Genomic DNA, 20,215 nt, shown 5'->3' with positions numbered 1-20,215 from the left:
CTGCGACAGCAAGGCCATGGAATTGCTTTGTAAACTCTTGACAAGGGCTCTTCAGATTATATCTTTCTGAATGAGCATTGGTAGTATGTGTTTCAATGAATTTATGTATTTCACCTAAGTTTTAAAATTTGTTGGCATAAACTTGTTAATATAGTCTTTTATTTTCCTTTTATTATCTGTGCAATCTCTAGTGATTGTCTCTGAGAGACTAAGAAGGTATTTGGTTTTAAAAGAAGCAAATTTTCTCTTTTCGTTAGTTATTTTTTGGTCTATTTAAAAGAACACAATTTATTACAGAAAATAATCATCTGTTTTGGAATGGGATATTAAAAGCCAGCTGGAACTTGATGGCTGCAACCATTTCTGATTTCTCTCCATGTGGAGAATAGCTCACAGTAAAGGAGTAAACTATCATACCTGCTCCTAGGCCTAGAGTTGGGGGTCAGCATTGGAAATTACTGTTATTGGAATTCATGCTCATTTCACTCAGTTCTTTTCTCTTCTGTAACTTCCAGGGCTCAGTATTACTATAGCTGCGGTAGAGAGTCTGTAATCTGGGAGATCCCTTCTCCTGCACTGTTTAGCCAACCCTCCAAAAGGATCCAGAAGCTGGCACTGCCCAACAGATTCAAGAAAGAATATCTAATAAAGAGGTAGAGTACCTTGATAATCTCCATAAATCCTAATTTCATTAAACCTCACAATATTTTTATTTTAGTGTATGTAGTTTCATAAACTAAAAGTCCACTTGTGTTTCAAAGGATCAGGGTAAAAACTCAAATGTATGCAGCAATTGTAGGTAATCAGAGGGTCATCACCAGTAATTACATTAGTGGGGTTTTTTATTTGTTTTTTGAGAGAGAGAGAGAGACAGCATGCATGAGCAGGTTGGGGCAGGGCAGAGGGAGAGAGAATGTTAAGCAGGCTCCATGCCCAGCGTGGAGCCTGACTTGGGGCTCAGTCTCACGACCCTGAGATCATGACCTGAGCTGAAATCAAGAGTCAGACACTTAACCAAATGAGCCACCCAGGCTCCCCACCAGTAATTACATTTGACTCAAATTGTGGTGAAACTAAAATTCACTCTGAATTTACCATTGTCGGCCGATTCAAAGGAAATATGCGAATGAAACATTACAAAATTTTGCAATTTGTAGAACTTGATGTTTCTCTTATGTTTCTATGACTTTTCAAATGTTTTTCCTTTTGCTTTGAATGCTGAATTTCTCCTTGTTTTTAAAAGAACAGCTGAGGTGATACTTCCACATGGGAGCCAAGATTGTGATGGGGTTGTTGGAAAAATGTTAAGTTGCATTAATGGAATATGTATTGTGTACAATCACAGGGAGGTGATAGTACCACAGTATGGTACTTTAGTCAAGACACCTTAAGTGTATGTGTCCACTTGTGGATGTTATACCCTAAGAAACTGATAATAAATTTGAGACTATTCAGAAGGAGCTGAATGAAATGTTGAGGCCTCTGGAAACTATGTTATGTGAAAAATAGTTAAGAGAAATGACATGCTTAGCCTAGAGAAAAGACCAAGGAAGCAATGATAGCTGTGCTCAGGTATTGAAAGGGTCAGTGTCTGAACGAGGAAAAGGAGGAAAAGTAAAATTACTTTGTGTTGATCCTAGAACTAAGTCTAGAACAAGAAATTTACAGAGCAGCAGGCATCAGCTAGGTGTAGGAAAATCTTGCTGACTAGCTCTCCAGTACTGGAAATGTTTATCTGGAAAAGTCAACTGCTGCCTCCACCCCAACCCCTGAAAATGCTTGTTCAAGCACAGGCTGGAATGGTGAGTTTACATGGATTTTAGAAAAGATTCCTGCATTCAGAGAGAAATTGAACTGGACCGCTTGGGTCTTTTTCCATCACAGACTCCACACAAAATTTCTTTGTTTGCTTATTTATCAGTTCATTCAACAAAATCTGCTAATTTAGTTAAAATGTACATATAATCTGAGTTATATAACTATATTCATTTATTTTATATTTTTATATCTCTGTATTTATAATCCAGAGGAATGCTTTGTTAATATGTCACCACTTTTTAAAATTAATTTTTTAAATTTAAATTCAATTAATTCACATATAATGTGTTATTAGTTTCAGAGGTAGAGGTTAGTGATTCATCGTCTTATATAACACCCAGTGCTCATTCGATCACGTGCCCTCCTTAATGCCTATCACCCAGTTACCCTGTCCCCCTACCCACCTCCCCTCCAGCAACCCTCAGTTTGTTTCCTATAGTTAAGAGCCTCTTATGGTTTGTCTCCCTCTCTGATTTCATCTTGTTTTATTTTTCCCTCCTTTCCCCTATGATCCTTTGTTTTGTTTCTTAAATTCCACATATGAGTGAGATCATATGATAATTGTCTTTCTCTGATTGACTTATTTCGCTTAGCATAATACCCTCTAGTTCCATCCATGCCATTGCAAATGACAAGATTTCAGCTTTTTGATGGCTGAGTAATATTCCACTGCATATATAAACCACATCTTCTTTATCCATTCATCTGCCGATGGACGACATCTGGGCTCTTTCAATAGTTTGGTCATTGTGGACATTGCTGCTGTAAACATTGTGGTGCAGGTGCCCCTTTGGATCACAGTTTGTATCTTTGGGATAAATACCCAGTAGTAATATGTCACCACTTTTTGGGAGACCTGGGGTTGATGTTTCATATAGGTGAAACCCCCTTGAATGTTAAAACTTTCTGTATTTTTAAGTTGTTTCCCCGCTTTCCTAAGCAGACTTCTCAGCTACTAAACATACATGTAACCTTTGTTCATTGGCTTGAATCTTTATTATGAACATCAACTCTTATACTTCAATACTGAAAACCTCCCAGGAGCTGTTTAAGTATGAAGCACAGTTTTTCTTTAGGCTAAGTATTCTGACTTCTATGCTTTTAGATTATTAAATATGTGCTTATAGTTTTCCTGTCTTTTTTTTTTTTTTTTTTTTTTTGGTCAGGGGAATGGTCTCTAGGCTCTTTTTTTAAAAATTTAATTTAATTTCAATTCCAGTGTAGTTACCATACAGTGTTATATAAGTTTCAGGTATACAATATAGTGATTCAACAGTTCAATACATTACTCATTGTTCATCAAGATAAGTATACTCTTAATCTCCATCACCTGTTTCACCCATACCCCACCCACCTCCCCTCTGATAACCATCAGTTTGTTCTCTGTAGTTAAACTTCTGTTTCTTGATTTGCCTCTCTCTTGTTTTTTTTTTACTTTATCATTTGTTTTGTTTCTCAAATTCTGCATATGGGAGAAGTCATATTGTATTTGTCTTTGTCTTTCTCTGACTGGTTTATTTTGCTTAGCATTATACTCTCTAGGTCTATCCATGTTGTTGCAAGTGGCAAGATTTCCTTCTTTTTTATGACTGAATAATATTCCATTGTGTACATATACCACATCTTCTTTATCCATTCCTATACTGATGGACACTTGACTGCTTCCATAATTTTAACTAGCCTCTTTTTTCCCAATTCTGTGCATTAGGAACAGATGACTAAGCTTGTTAGAATTGTGTGAGGGGGGATAAAGCAAGTGTTTAATGAAGACACACAGGGCTCTCCAATAAATGTATTATATGAACTCGGACTTTGTGTCATATATTTTAGCTGATTCACTAGAGGAGCTCAACAGCAGACTTGAATAATCAGAAGAAAGAATCAGCAAACTTAAGAATAGGTTAATTGATGCTATCTGAGGAACAGAAAGAAAAAAGAATGAAATAAAAGTAACAAAGGCTCATGAACAAGTTGAATTTATCCCAGGAATACAAGAGTATGTTGGAATCAATAGATTACAATCAATATAATACATCAAATTAATAGAATAAGAAAGCCAAAACCATGTGATCACTTCAGTAGACTCAGAAAAATCATTTGACAAAATTCAACACATTTTCACAATAAAAATTCTTAAAAAACTAGGTTCAGAAGGGAATTTCCTCAGCCTGATAAAGGGCATCTACAAAAAACCCACTGCTAACATAATAATTAGTGGTGAAAGACTGAATGGTTTCTCCCTAGGATCAGGAATAAGACAAGGATGTCAGCTCTCCCAACTTTTGTTCAGCATCATACTGGAGATTCTAGTTAGGGTAATTAAGCAAGGAAAAGAAGTAAAAGGCATTCGGGTTGGAAAGGAAAAAGTAAAACTATCTCTATTAGGAAGGCACAGAATCCAAGAGCAATATACAAAAAAACAGTTGTGTATCCATTAGCAATGAGCAATCTGAAAATGAAGGTAGGAAAACAATTCTATTTGCAGTAGTAGCAAAAAGAACATTATAATACATGTAATGCCATATTACTCAGCCCTAAAAAGGAAGAAAATTCTGACACATGCTCCAACATGGATGGACCATGAGGACATTAAGCTAAATGAAATAAGCCAGTCACAAAAAGACAAATACTGTATAATTGCATTTATATGTAGTACCAACTGTAGTCAAATTCGTAAAGAAAAAAGTAGTATGATGGTTGGCTGGGGCTAGAGGGTGGGGGAAATTAATTGTTTAATTGCTGTAGAATTTCACAAGATCAAGAGTTCTGCAGATGGATTACACAACAATGCGAATGCACTTAATACTACTGTACTATACACTTAAGAATGGGTAAGATGGGGGTGCCTTGGTGGCTGAGTTGGTTAAGCACCCAACTCTTGATTTCAGCTCAGGTCATGATCTCATGGGTTGTAAGATCAAGTCCCGTATTGGACTCCATGCTCAGTGGGGAGTCTCTTTGAAGATTCTCTCCCTCCGCCCCCTCTTACTTGTGCTCTCTCTCTTTCTCTCAAATAAATAAATAAATCTTAAAAAAAGAATGGTTAAGATGGTAAATTTTATGTTATATGTATTTTACTAAAATTAAAAATAATAAAAGAACAAAATACTTAACAAAAGAAGTTCAAGGCATGTACACTGAAGACTACAAACATTGTTAAAAGAAATCGAAGACTTAAATAAATGGAAAGACATTTCCTGTTCATGGTTTGGAAATCTTAATTTTGTTATGATGGTAATTCTCTCCAGATTGATATACATATTCAGTGCAATCCCTATTGATATTCCAGCTGCCATTTTTGATAGAAATTGACAAGGCAATTCTAAAATTCATGTAGAAAAGCAAGGGACCTAGCATAGCGAGAAACAATCTTGAGTAAAACATATTGAAAACTTATTTATTTATTTTTAAAGATTTTTTCTTTATTTATTAGAGAGAGAGAGAGAGAGCATGAGTGGGGGGGGCAGAGGGAGAGAGAGAAGCAGAGTCCCTGCTGAGCAGGGAGCCCAATGTGGGGCACTGTCCCAGGACCCTGGGAACATGACCTAAGGTGAAGGCAGATACTCGACTGACTGAGCCACCCAGGTGCCCCTGAAAACTTATTTAAAAGCTACAGTAGTCAAGACAGCATGTTACTGACATAACAGTAGACATATAAATCTATGGAATAGAACTGAGAGTCCAGAAGTTGATCCTTATATTTATGGTCAATTTATTTTTGACAAGAATGCCAAGACTATTTATTTATTTATTTATTTATTTATTTATTTATTTATTTTTTAAAAAGATTTTATTTATTTGACAGAGACAGTGAGAGAGGGAACACAAGCAGGGGGAGTGGGAGAGGGAGAACCAGGCTTCCCGCTGATAAGGGAGCCTGATGCGGGTTTCGATCCCAGGAGCCTGGGATCATTACCTGAGCCGAAGGCAGATGCTTAATGACTGAGCCACCCAGGAGCCCCACCAAGACAATTTAATTGGGGAAGAATAGTCTTTTAAACAAATAGTGCTGGGATAACTGGACATCCAAATGAAATTGAACCCCTATTTCACACCATACAGAAAAATTAACTTAAAATGGATCACAAGCTGGCTCAGTCAGAAGAACATGTGACTCTTCATCTCGGGGTTGTGAGTTTGAGTCCTACATTGAGTGTGGAGATTACTGAAAAATAAAAAAATCTTCAGGGTGCCTGGATAGCTCAGTCAGTTCAGTGTCAGACTCTTGATCTCAGCTCAGGTCTTGATCTAAGGTGGATGTGGAGCCTACTTGAAAAAAAAAAATAATAATAAAATAAAAAATTTAAAAATCTTTAAAAAAAAGAAAATGGATCACAGACCTATAAATATAAGAAATAAAATTATAAAAACGCTTAGAAAAAAGCAAACATCAATCTCTGTGACTTAGGCAATGGTTTCTTAGATATGACAATAAAAACACATGGCAAAAAATAAATTGGATTTCATCAAAAGTAAAAACTTTTGTGCATCAAAGGACACTTTCAAGAAAGTAAAAAGACAACCCACAAATTGGGAGAAAATATTTGAAAATCATATATCTGATAAGGGAATAGTATTCAGAATATATATATATATAATTTTTAGAACTATACAAAAAAGTCAACACAATTTAGAAAATGGGCAAATTATTTGAATAGACATTTCTCCAAAGAAGACATACAGATGAACAGGAAACACATATGAAGATGCCAAATATCATTAGTCGTCTTCGAAATACACATTAAAATGACAAGACACTACTTCAAACCTTCTAGAATGGCAATAATAATAATAATAATAATAGAAAATAATATGTATTGGTGAGGATGTGGAGAAATTGAAACCTTCATAATTGCTGGTTAGAATGCAAAATGGTGCAGCTTAATTGGAAAACCACTTTCTAGCTCCTCCAAATGTTAAGAATAGAGTTATATGATCAGTATTCTATTTCTAGGCATGTACCCAAGAGAATTAAAAATTTATGCTCACACAAAAACTTGTACATGAATATTCATAGCAGCATTTCATCATTGCCAGAAAGTGGAAACCACTCTAATATTTATCATGGATGAATGGTTAAACAAAATGTGGTAAATCATTTAATGGAATATTATTCAGCCATAAAAAAGAATGATGTACTGCTACATGAATCTTGAAAATATGCTAAGTGAAGGAAGCCCGATACAAAAGGCTACATATGTATGATTCCATTTATTTGAAATTTCTAAAATAGGCAAAGCCATGGAAACAAAATAGATAGTGGTTCTGGGGGCACAGGGTTGGGGAATGAAGTAATGGAGAGGGACTGTTAATCAGTATGGGGTTTTTCTTTGGGGTGATGAAAACATTCTGAATTTAGATAGTGACAGTAGTTACATAACTTTGTGAATATGCTAGAAACCCCTGAATTGTACACTTTAAAAAGGTAAACTCTATGGTATGTTAATTGTGTATCAGTTTTAAAAACTAACAGACTACCCTTAGTGGGTAATCATATATTTATTTGTGAAAAACTTTTTTCATATTAGGTTTGTAGGTTTGTGGTTGGTAGGTTTTTGTACCAGGAAAGGAATATGTGGGGAACAGCCTATGAAAATTGGCCAAGTTGCTGGGAGTTATGAGCAGCACCATCTCAAACTGCACTACAGAGGAGACTGGCTATCACAGAGGGGTCCTTGGTAGTGACTGGAATTTTTTATCTCAGGGATTTAATATGATGTTTTGGTAGGAAGTGGAGTTTAAATTGCAAGCCTCAGCCCATCAGTGGATCATGAAATTGATTCGAGTTTTTTTTTAATGAAATCAAATGAAATTTTAAAAATCAAAATACCTTGCTCAGGGCAAGCATTCTTTCATAATAATTTTGTTTCAGATACATGCGTGTATGCATGTGCATGCACACACACACACACACACACACAGATTTACATATACTGTATCACAATATAACTTCTTACTGTGGATCATAGTAAAAAAAACTTTAGGAAATACCAATCTGGTAGAAAAAAACACTAATGATTATGGGAAAAGAAGTTTCTGAGATAGGGAAAATTATACATAATTGATCAGAGGTTGAGTACAGCAATGAAAAAATGCAATTATTTTTCCTCCAATGATTATAATATTTCATGTTCCATTTGCATATAGGCCTTACAGTGATTACTTAACAAGAGATTCTCTTCAAATCTCTTATCCTTCTGCCTGGATATTACGACTCTCAATACCCAAAGCCACAAATCCAAACTACGTTCCTCCAAAAAGGGTAAGTCCATCTGAAAGAAACGGTTCCTGATTGATTTTAACAACACGTTTATAACTGTAACATGCTCTCCTCTTATTTCCAGGTATATTTTACTTTTCTCCCTGTTTATCTTCCCCCCTCATCAAATGAACTTTTCTGACTACCTCCGCTATGCCTACTCTGTCACCTAGGATTTGATCAGAGAAGCAGAACAACAATGCAGAATTAGACCTTAAGCAATTACAGAAGCTGATAGAGAAGTCCATGGAAGGCTGTTTTGGCAGTTGGAGCTTGGGTCTGGTTATAAATCCCGAAGCAATGACAGATAGTAGGGATAGGTCAGCAGTTACCTGGAAGGTATCTACCTCAGGGGAAACTATTACAGGTTCTTCAGGCAAGGGGACTCTAACCCCTTCAGGCAGGAGAAGTATGGCTGATTTTATTGGTAAGGAAGGCTCATCAGTATTTAGGGGCTTAAAGTCCCCAGCTTTGTTGGAATCTGCCCATATACCCTATCCCAATTTTCAAGGTCCTATTCCTTCCCAGTCGTTGCTCTAACTTTAACATAGGAGACCATACAAATTTGGTAATTCAATTTGCACTGTAATTAACCCACTCACAGAATTCGATTGTGAGTTTGGTTTTCAGAATTTTCAGCCCTATGACCATAGAATATAAAGCTTTCTTTTAGGGAAGTTACAGAAACTTTCTGGTCCCTTAACCCAGACATTAAGGTGGGAACTTAGAGGCCCGAGCCAGTCATTTCTTAACTTACTTTCTCTGTGCACTTAGCGACAACCAGCTAGGGACGCCTGGGTGGCTCAGTTGGCTAAGCATCTGCCTTCAGCTCAGGTCATGATCCCGGGGTCCTGGGATTGAGTCCCACATCAGGCTCCCTGCTCGGTGGAGAGCCTGCTTCTCCCTCTGCCTGCCGCTCCCCCTGCTTGTGCTCTTTCTTTCTCTGACAAATAAATAAATAAATAAAATCTTAAATAAAAAGAAACAACCAACTAATCCCATTATACTTGTTTATTTCACTAAAATAATTTCTGGCAGCAGCTGCTTGGTCACCCAAAGTTTTGCTTTTTGTTTTGCCACTGCGTGCTATGGACTACCAGTATTTTTTTTTTTTTAACTACTGGCAAAAGGATCATTAATACCTTTAAATCCAATCAGCTCAGAAAACAAATTCCAGATAATCTAGAATCAACACAGAGAACCAGTTCTTAAAGTTGTGATTTGGTTATCTGTTGCTTCCTACCAAAGCACCCCCAAACTTATTGGTGTAAAACAACAAGCATTTTATTACGCTCAAGGATTTTGTGAGTTAGAAATCTCTCAGCTGGGATATCTCTAATGGCTTGGTTGTCTGAAATGGTAGGGGGCTGAAAGTTCCTACACACCTACCTTAGTCAGCTAGGGCTGCTATAACAAAATACCAAAGACTGGGTGGCTTGAAAGACATTTATTTCTCACAGTTCTGGGGACCAAGAAATCCAAGATCAAGGTGCCACCAGATTCTCTTCTTGATGAAGATCCTATTCCTGGTTTGCAGCCAACCACCATCTTCCTGTGTGCTCACATGACTTCTTTGTGTGTGCACAGAGAAAGAGCTCTTATCTCTCTTCTTATAAGGACACCAATCCCACAATGAGGGTTCTACCCTCGTGACCTCACCTAAACCTAATTACCTCACAAAGGCCTCACCTCCTACTATTATCACATTGAGGATTAGGACTTCAACATATGAATTTGAGGGGGACATAAAGAGTCTGTCCATAACAACATCTATATGGTGCCCAGGCCGATGTGACTTAAAGGCTAGACTCAGTTGGGAATATTCACAGGAGCACTTTCATGGGGCCTCTCCATGTGGCTGAGACTTTTCTCAGCATAGCAGCTGTATTCTGAGAAGGAATATTCTAAAATGGAGTGTTTCAAGGGTGAGCATTCCAAAACACCGGTGGCAGCTGCATGTTTTTTTATGATTTGGCCTTGGAAGTCACATAATGTCACTGCAGTCATACTCTGTTGATTGATACAGTTCCAAGTCGCCAGATTCAAGGGGGCAGGGACACAAACCCCACCTGTCAATGAGAGAAGTGGCAAAGAATTTATAGCCACTCAAGAAAAAAACCTTGGTATCCTTGAGCATGATTTTGTATACAGAAAAGACTGTTCAGAGGTATGCTCTTGATTTAAATAATTAATAGTCCAAAAGAAGAAGATAGCAGGAGGGGAAGAATGAAGGGGTGGGGATCGGAGGGGGAGAGGAACCATGAGAGACTATGGACTCTGAAAAACAAACTGAGGGTTTTAGAAGGAGAGGGGTGGGGGGATGGGTTAGCCTGGTGATGGGTATTCAAGAGGGCACGTTCTGCATGGAGCACTGGGTGTTATATGCAAACAATGAATCATGGATCACTACATCAAAAACTAATGATGTAATGTATGGTGATTAACATAATAAAAATAAATAAATAAAACTTTAAATTAAAAATCTGTTTCTTAGGCTTTTACATTTAGCTTGCAAGTTTTATTACTCTGTTTATAATTCTAGCAGTTTTTAACAATGACTTTGAAGAGTTCTGAATAATGTTTGATTCGGTTTCTAAATGTAATCAAATACCTTCAAATAATTTAAATTATATTTATTAATATTTTAATTTGATTTCTTTTTTAAGCATTTTCCTCCAACCATCTACATTAACAAACAAAATTTCAAATATTAAATAACTATTTAAAAATTGAATACATCAAATTTATAAATATGGTGAACTTAAAGTTTCAATGTTATCAGAATGACATAAACTTAAGATTTCAACTTAATGTTATAATTCTAAGTCAAATACTCAATTATACGTTTCAAGTTGCAGTTATAGGGTGATCACTCTAATAGGCCAAATTCTCTTAAACATGGACATGCTTTTATTTTGTTTTGTTATGTTGTTTTTAGTAAGCTCTACACCCAATGTGGGGCTCAGACTCATGACCCCAAGATCAAGAGTCACATGCTCCACTGACTGAGCCAGCCAGGTGCCCTCATGCACATGCTTTTAATTTTAATAATATACACATACTTTTTATTTTAATAATTTCTAAGTTACTGAAAAAAATGCAAGAATTAACATTTTGTTCCATTTGTTTTTTCATTCTCTCTCCTTCATGTAGGGTGTGTGTATGTGTGTGTGTGTGTGTGTGTATTTAATTTTTTTCCTGAATCATTTTTGAGAGGTACAGACATCATACACCCATTTTCCTAAATACTTCAGTTTGTATTTCTTAAGAACAAGATCATCATCTTATGTAACCACAGAATTATTATCAAAATCAGGAAGTTTAATTGATAAATACTCTATTCCATGGTCCATGTCCAAATTTCATCAATTGTTGCACTACTTATTCTTTTTTTTTAAGATTTATTTATTTATTTGAGGCAGAGAGAGAGAGCAGGGGGAAGGGGCAGAGGGAGAGGGAGAGAGAGAATCTCAAGCAGACTTCCCACAGAATGCAGAGCTCGACACAGAGCTCCATCTCACAACCCCAAGATCATGACCTGAGCTAAAATCAAGAGTCAGACGCTTGACAAACTGAGCCACCCAGGTGCTGCATTGCACATACTTATTCTTAACACAAAGAATGATTAATTCTATGATTTTGATTCTCTTAACTTTTTTACAGTTAATGCTGAATCTTCCCAGAGTTTTAAAATACACATTCCCACAAAGGAAGCCAAGTTACTGTCACAGGTACCTTAGGTTACTTGTCACCAGAGACCTTGGATGGATGAACTGTAGAAGGTCTTTTTTTTTTTAAATTTTATTTATTTATTTGAGAGACAGAGTTCGAGAGAGAGAGCATGAGCAAGAGGGAGGGAGAAGCAGGCTCCCTGCTCAGGGAGCCCGATGTGGGGCTTGATCCCAGGACCCCAGGATCATGACCTGAGCAGAAGGCAGACGCTTAACTGACTGAGCTACCCAGGCGCCCCTGTAGAAGGTCTTTTACCTCTGTGAATGTCATACTGAGTCTTTTTTTATGGTGACTTTGTCAGAGACTACAAAACATAAAAAGGGTTGGTTTCATAACTCAGTTCATATCCATCATTCTCTCTACTTATAGATGTCCGAAGCTCCTATTCAGATTAATCAACCTGTGTAGATTTTTAAAATCGTTGACTCAGGAGATTTTGACTTTGAAGACTCTTATTTTATATTTAGCAGATACCTTTGAGTATTGACCACCTGTACTCTGCATATCTCACATGGCTTTGTCTAACTAATTTATAAGGTCATTTTACCAACATGTGCCTCCTCCATCATTTTCAATCTGATTATTTTCTGAGAACAAAAATTTGAGAAGTAAAGTTACCAGATTAAGTGTATGAACATTTTTGACGTGATTCATATATTATCTCAAAATGTGTTCCAACAAAAGTGATTTTGATTTACATATTCACTTGCATTATTTGGGCTTACTTTTATACTGCACTCTTGCCAACATTAGATATTATTTATTTTAATTTTAAAAAATGCTATCTCGTTAATAAAAACACTCATTTTTCTGATTACTAATAAATTTAATAGTTCCCAACATTTATTTACCTGTGTAGTTTTCTTTTGTAAACTTGTCTATTCATGGCTTTATTTTTCTACTGGTCTGTATATTTTTTATTGATTCATAACAGTTCTTTACATATTAGAGGTATTCTTTGTCATATGTCTATGTATTTTTCCCAGCTTGTATTTTGAAATTCTGGAGTTATAATTTATATAAAATGCATAGGTCTTAAATGTATAGTTTAATGAGCTTTTAACAAATGTATATATCCATTCAATAACCACTTCAATCAATATACAAAACATTATCCCCCAAATTTTCCTCCTGTTTCTAGTCAATTCCACTCTACCCCTGCCCTAGAGTCAACCACTTCCAGATTCCTATCACTATAGATTAGTTGTATTTCTTATTCTTTGTAGGTTTATATCAGATTTATATTATTTCTTCCTCTTAAATATTTAATAGAATTTACTATTGAAGCAATCTGGGCTTAGTGTCTGTACAATTCCATGAAGTACTAATTAATCATTTCCAATAAATAAAGCTTTGTCTCCTATCAGACTCTGGGAAAATCAAAGAAATATATGACAACCGCTGTTTTCAATTAAGGCTTATAATCAAAAAAGGAAATAAATCATTCATTTACTCAATCCATTGAACAAGTATTTCTTAATCAATTATATAATACAGGAAAAACAAGAATAATAAAACCATTCCTTTCCTTAAAGTAAATTTCAATTTAGAAGAAACCATAGACCTATAGGTAAATAATTAAGATTGATACTCATAAAAGAGAATGAATAAAGTATTGAGAGATATCAGAGGAAGAGTGGGAAAATCCAAGAAAGATTCTCTTATCATGGAATTGTGGAGACAGATAGGATCTTAGGTTTGAATCCCAGCTGTGCAACCTATTCACTATAAAAACTTAAGTAAATTTCTGAACTTCACATAGTACCTTAGTTTCTCCATGATGAAATGCAAATAAAAATGATACCCTAGGTGAGGAATAAATGAATTAGTACATGTAAAACACTGTCAGTATCATCATTGTCTTAAACAACACAAAAAGGGATTTGCAACATACCTTCTATATTATTTTTCTGCCCACAGTTAAAACCTTATTTTATTTCCAATTATCGATTATATTCCCTCTCAAAGTCTTGTGGTAAGTTTTGAGTTTGAATACTAGTAATTGAAATAGAAGACCATGTAAATTGAACACATTTCCACAATTCAGATAGTGAGAAATGACTAGGGGGACTAACAGCATTGTCTGTGGAGAATGTGATTCTGCCTTTCTTCCTCTTGGCTTTGGTTTCTTTTTCTTACCTGTTCCAATTAGAAGAGAACCACTTGAATGCATTTTAAGTATGGGGATTTGTGATAACGAGAGTCCCAGTTTCCAAAGGGCAAAAGCAGTTAAGAACAAAGCAGAACTCCCCCCCACTTAGAGAGTGTTCTCATGTAGTAGGCCTGACCCTTCCCTCTTGGCTGAGTTTTTCATTCCACAAATCAGCATTACCATTTCTCTCTTAGTCAATATGTAATGTTGCCAATTCCTCCCCATCTTTAGTTTAACAGTAAGTTCCTGAAAAGCTGGGTTGGATTTCATAAACCTAGTTTGAGAAAGATGGAAATTGATCGTTTCAGCTATGATCATGGGTTACTGCAAGACTCTCATCCTTTCTGCTGGATTTGCTGAGAAGTCTGGTCCAGAGGTCAGACAGTTCTTTGTAACCGTGATGGAGATGGTATTTATTATTTGGCACTTACAGACCCTATTTTGTTTTTCTCCCCTAGATTGAAACCAAGATTTCAGTTCCTGCCCTGACTGCTGTTGCAACTCCAAGAACTGTAGACCTTGCCCATCCAAGGATCAAGATAGAGGGTCTGTGCTTTGAAAGAGAACGAAGTGAGCTGCCCATCCGTCCTGTAAGCCACCACTGCCTTGGCATCCTTCATCTTACTTTTTGGTTGTTCCTAGGGTGCTATTTTGCTACTATAGGGCGTAGGCCAAAGTCATTGGGAAAGATAATCTTGAAAGAGTGGTCTATGGCAGGAAGGAAGACCTAGCTGCAAGATATGTAGAGAGACTGGGGATAGAGGGCAAAGAGCATGGGCTTTGGAATCAGTAAGAGCTGGGTTCAAATTCCAGCCTCACCACTAGCTCTGTGATGTTGTGACCGTGTTCCTAAGCCTTATTTATTCATTCAAGTATTTGAATGCCTACTGTGTGCCAGCCACCATTCCCAGTGAACAAGATGGAAAGAGACAAAAAATAAGGGTCGAAGGCAATGAAGAAAATAAAATGGGAAATGATTGACTATGGGCGAAGGTGGGGAATAAGCTACTTTGTATATGGTAGTCAGGGAAAGGCTAAGCATGGGATATCTGGTGTGAAACCTGAGTGACAAGGAGTAAGCTAGGTGAAGGTCTGAGGAAAGAATATTCTAGTAAAGGGAAGAGAATGTGCCAGAGTATTAAAGTGGGGATGACCTTGAAGTTGGGTGGAACAAGGTGAGCAAAGAGATTATAAAGTTAACAGTTCTCACTGGGAGGTCTGTTGTGATTTGAAACAATAGAGAAGGCATTGGTACTCAGCATAGAGCCTCGCACATTCAGTGGCTTCCCTCCCTCTTCCTCCTTGACACTCCCATCTATTCATTGTAGTGGCAACTTGGTGCCCAATACCCACTGAGTTTTCAGTAAATATCTAATGACCATGTTGCCAAGGAGGTTGGATAAATTTTACCCTCTAAGAACTAAGGATATGATATGGAATTCAGTTAGGAAAGAAAACAAACCTGGGATTCAAAACCCCTCAGGAAATCGTCTTGAGTTTGCTAAAGTGACTTGCCTTGTGACCCTTGGACAAATCACTTTATTTTCAGTTTTTTGGTATACAAAATGGGGGTTACAGTTATTTTTCTTTAGTTGCCAGGTTTGTTTGGGAGTTTATGAAAAAATCTTTTTTTAAAAGTGATACCACTGCAGATAATCATACTCTTAGAACCCCAAACAAGTCCGTACCAGTGCAAAATAGTACCTTCAGGGCTATGGAGGGGTGTTTGTTATCCATCGTGATTCTTTCAAGTGAGCATTTAAGAGAGAGAGAATAGGAGCTATATGTCATCCTTCCAATTTTACCAATAAAGCAACATAATAGAAAGGCAACCTGGCAGGTGTGATTTTCAAAGTAAGACCAGCAAGAGTTGGTCAATCAGTCAATCAACATATATTCTGCACCAGTTATGCATTTACTCTAGTTTTTGGCAAACATGTATTTCTTTCAAGAAGTTTATATTCTAGTGGGGAGAAGCAGACAATAAACATACGAACAAAGAGATAAGTGAGCAAAGTGAGGTGTTGGTAGATGCTTTAAAGAAGATTGAATAAGTGTACTGTAGAGGAGGGTTATCAGAAAGGTTGATGTATCTCGGATGGTGAAGGAAGATGTCCTTGAGAATGTGATATTTGAGTCTAGAGACTTGAATGATGAAGAGGCAGCCATGACAAAGTTGAGGAAAGAGGCTTTCAAGCAGAAGAACTAGCTGCAAAAATCCTAAGGTGGAAAGAGCTGGATCAGAGGGGACTTGTGTGGCAAGGATCATCGTGATCAAGGTGGGGAGGGGAGGCAGATGAGGTCAGAGCAATGGGATAGCAATCAGATCACGTAGGGCCTTCTAGGCCACAGTAAGGAGTCTAAATATTATTCATTGCAAAATGAGAAACCGCTGGAAGGTTTTAAACCCTGAGAGTGACATAATCTGACTTGGGCTTCAGAAAGTACATACCTCGGGTGCCTGGGTGGCTCAGTTGGTTAAGCGACTGCCTTCGGCTCAGGTCATGATCCTGGAGTCCCAGGATCGAGTCCCACATCGGGCTCCCTGCTCGGGGGAGCCTGCTTCTCCCTCTGACCCTCCCCCCTCTTATGTGCTCTCTCTCTCTCTCATTCTCACTCTCTCAAATAAATAAATAAAATCTTTAAAAAAAAAAAAGAAAGTACATACCTCATAGGGTTATTATGATGATTAAGTGGGAATAATGTAGGTGCCCCACTTAGAACACTGGCTCATGGCATGCACTCATTAAATGCTCATTCTCTTCCTCAGTAATTGATATGTGAAGGCTAGATCATACAGAGCAAAAATGGAAGCAGGGAGACTAGTGAGGAGTCTGCTGCAGTAATCCAGGAGAGAATTCTGGATGGTGATTCAGTTAGGGCCATCACTGTAAAGAGAGGGAGATGTGAAAATTGGGATATATTTTTGTATCTTTTTGCTTCCACTATAGATATCCCGTGCTGCCTTGCTATACAAACCTAGCCCTCGAATAATAGCTCTAGCTAAGGCCAGGCCTCTTCATCAAGATTATCTTCCTGACCGTGATGCCCACTGGCCGGTATCTTATGCTGCTATCCATTGCAAAATATCTCCCAGAATTCAAGAACTAGCTAACCCAACAAGGTATGTCAATTTATCGCTAAGATGGGACAGGAAAGCTGGAGGTGCTAGGGAGAGGGAAATTAACCTAATAAGACCAATGAAAATAATCATAGAAATACAAGAAATTTTCAAAAACATCTCACTTCTTACATTAATTGTGACAAATCTATGGTTTTACCATAAATATAAGGCAGCAGTTAAAGGATTAGTGGACTAGTATTGAAACTTAGATATAGGAAACAACTCTGTAAGGATGGATATGGGATTATTTATCTAACGTATTGTTAAGTGAAACAAGTACATAACAGAGCACACAATGCTAAGAATACTCTAAGAAAATAGGTATGTGCCATATTTTTGCTTGCAGGAGCCTATAATCTCAGAAGAGTATGCAAGAAGCTAGTAACAATGCTTACTTTTCGGGGGCCTGAGGGAACTGGGATGGGAGGAAGATTTATTTTTTATTAAATAGGGCTTTTGTGTTTTTCCATGTTTTTGTATCATGTACATGTATGACCTACTTGAAATAAATATACATTCAACAAAGAAGAAATGGACTCTAATTCCTGTTTACTTTTTAGAAGATTTCTTAACTTGCCTGAACCTTAGTTCATATTGTTTCCTTCATGAGATAATGCCTGATTCCCCTTTTAAGCATCGTCAGGAAAACCTAGGAGAAGATGAAAAAGTCGCAGAAGTCTTCAGCTCAGGGAACAGGGAATATGTTCATTCTTAAATAATATTTTTAAATTTTTATAATGTGTTTTGCCTTTAAAAGAAATAAAGTTCAACAGCAATGAAACGAAGCTCATTCTCTGTTCACTGACAAAGGAAAGGGAAAAATAAGATCAAGTACTCAGGGTCTACCCCAGTGGCAAAGTTATTATTTGGTAGTAAGGTGCTAAGGGTGGGAACTTCAAAAATTTGATTTAAGTCCACCAGAGGACTGCTGGGCTTGTTTTAACATTGCCCAATTATTGAAAACTTTCCAGAATTAACTTTCTGTGGAAAGAGCCAAGGCTTTGGAATCTGATAGATACATGAATCTGGATTTGACCACAGGTCACTTTTATAACTTCCCTGAGCCTTCATGTCCTTCTCTGTACAATGGGGGTCATGACACCTGTTTCATGGGGCACTTATGAAAAATCAAAACAGAATAATATCATAGAGCCTAACACACATAGTGGATGGTTGAGAAATGTTAGTTCCATTTTCTGTTCATTTTTTTTCAGGTCGCATTCTTTTTCCCCCATTTCAGGTCTCCTGTACACATTATATATTATGATCCAGATGTCTTTAAAGTCAAGCCAGCTGCTTTGAAAACACAGTGTTCTCCAAGGATCCACGAGTTGGCAGAACCTCTTGTGCATTAAATACAGAAAGCCGCGTCAGTCAGACTCTAGTTATGTGTCTAGAAAACATAATAGGTGACTTAGTTCCCTACTCTGGTCCCATCACCTTGTATTCCTGTATCCCCCCGAAAACCATAGAGACCCCCAGGGAACACCACTGTGACCATCGAATGGCAATTCCTGCTATTACCTGTAGTCATGTCTTTAGCAGATTTGGAGACTGGAGCACGCAATAAAAGAGAAACTGAGAGCCTGCCTTAGCCTTACTTTATCTCCTCACAAGCATCTTGGCCATCTCATTGCTCTGACTGACCTGAAGAAACACTTCCTTATGTTTGCTGGGTTTGTTTTTCTTTTCCTGGAGAGATCCATATTCCCCAGACTCTGCTCAGTCCCTGCTCTAATAAGTCCTGGAAATTGAAATAATTCTTTGTGTTGCTTTTCCAACCTCCCTTCCTTAATGGAGAAGTAACACTGAAATGGCGAAGCCTTTGGGATAACTTGAAATGCATTTCATAATCTGTAGGTGAAATTTAGGGAACAGGTTACCTTAAATAATCACCCCTGCCCCAATCTCTGTTCCTTCTCTCAGGCTGCGTCATTTATCAGGAATGACAGAAAAAGCAAGGTATTTGGTAAGCATTATAATTCTGTCAAATTACATCTGCCCAGAGTTTTTTTTTTAATTTAATTATTTTATTCTCTCCATGGATCAGTATCTTACAAATGAAACTAAGTTTCATGACATATCTAGATTTACGTGAAAATGAATTTATCTGAAAACCAATTTTACAGATGGATGAGTTCTTTGTGTTAAGGAAATAGTGTTATGGAGAAGCAATATGATACAGTTTTTAACTTGCATTTTGGAATCAGGCAGACCTGGCTTAGTCTCCCGCATGGATCGTTTATGCCAGGTATGTGATTTTGAACAAATTTCCTACCCCCCCCGTGCCTGTTTCTTTATGTGTAAAATGGGTTCTGCTGCATTATTATAAAGATTAAATAAGAAAATTATGGGGGCGCCTGAGTGGCTCAGTCAGTTAAGTGTCCAACTTGTGATTTCGGCTCAGGTCATGATCTCAGGGTTGTGAGATCAAGCCCCTCATCCAGCTCTGTGCTCAGTGGGGAGTCTGCTGCTTTCCCTCCCTCTGCCCCTCCCCCTACTTGCACTCCCTCTCTCTAAAATAAATAAATCTTTTTAAAAAAATTATGTAAAAAAAGTATGAATTGGGAAAAAATTGTTTACAAATTTAGTTCCTTTGGTCTTCTAAGAGGGGAGTGGCATAGTTCATATCAATGGGAAAATAAATATCTTTATGGCTTGATTGATATATTGAATGAATGTTTGTTGAGTGTCTTTGCTTTGCCAGGCACTGTGACAGGCATTGGAGATAATCACACTAACCCCAACAGATGTGGGCTCTGCTTTCATGGACTTTTTAGCCAATTGGGAGAGATGGATGTACAAATATTCACGAATGTAAAATTACAGCAGTGGCAAAGTGCCATGGCAGAGAGGTTATAATGCTATGAAATAACAGAATAGAGAACTCTGACTCCCTTGGGAGGGCAAAGGAAGACTTCTTTAATGAAGGGACAATTGGGCTGGAATCTAAACATTGAGTAAGGTTAACTAACCAAGTAGGGGATGGGAAGTCAGTCCAGGTAGTGAGAACATGTGTTTAGTGGACATTTGTTGATTTGTGGGCCATCCTACATCTGTTTCTCCTCCTTCTGGTAAGAACTCCCAATTTTCTTTTGGAGAATTACTTTGTCTTCATTGTTTAAAGCTT

At 37.3% G+C, this 20,215-nt stretch overlaps 1 protein-coding gene across 1 annotated transcript in view; it reads left to right on the top strand.

Moving 5' to 3' along the window:
- Positions 1 to 18,440, top strand: part of SPMAP2L (sperm microtubule associated protein 2 like) — a 53,173-nt gene extending 34,733 nt beyond the window's left edge. Inside the window, exons 5-9 of the mRNA XM_028100564.1 lie at positions 516 to 653; positions 7,966 to 8,080; positions 14,420 to 14,551; positions 16,913 to 17,085; positions 18,326 to 18,440. Coding sequence (XP_027956365.1) covers positions 516 to 653; positions 7,966 to 8,080; positions 14,420 to 14,551; positions 16,913 to 17,085; positions 18,326 to 18,440 — 673 coding nt within the window. The remainder of the gene's footprint in view (positions 1 to 515; positions 654 to 7,965; positions 8,081 to 14,419; positions 14,552 to 16,912; positions 17,086 to 18,325) is intronic.
- The last annotated feature ends 1,775 nt before the right edge of the window (positions 18,441 to 20,215 follow it).

The sequence above is a fragment of the Eumetopias jubatus genome, unplaced genomic scaffold, assembly GCF_037043125.1.
Source record: "Eumetopias jubatus isolate StellerSeaLion01/CBP00866 unplaced genomic scaffold, mEumJub1_p1.0 scaffold_2, whole genome shotgun sequence".
Classification (NCBI taxonomy): domain Eukaryota; kingdom Metazoa; phylum Chordata; class Mammalia; order Carnivora; family Otariidae; genus Eumetopias; species Eumetopias jubatus.
Note: the sequence above shows the minus strand (reverse complement) of the source record. Positions and strands in the feature narration are given on the sequence as shown.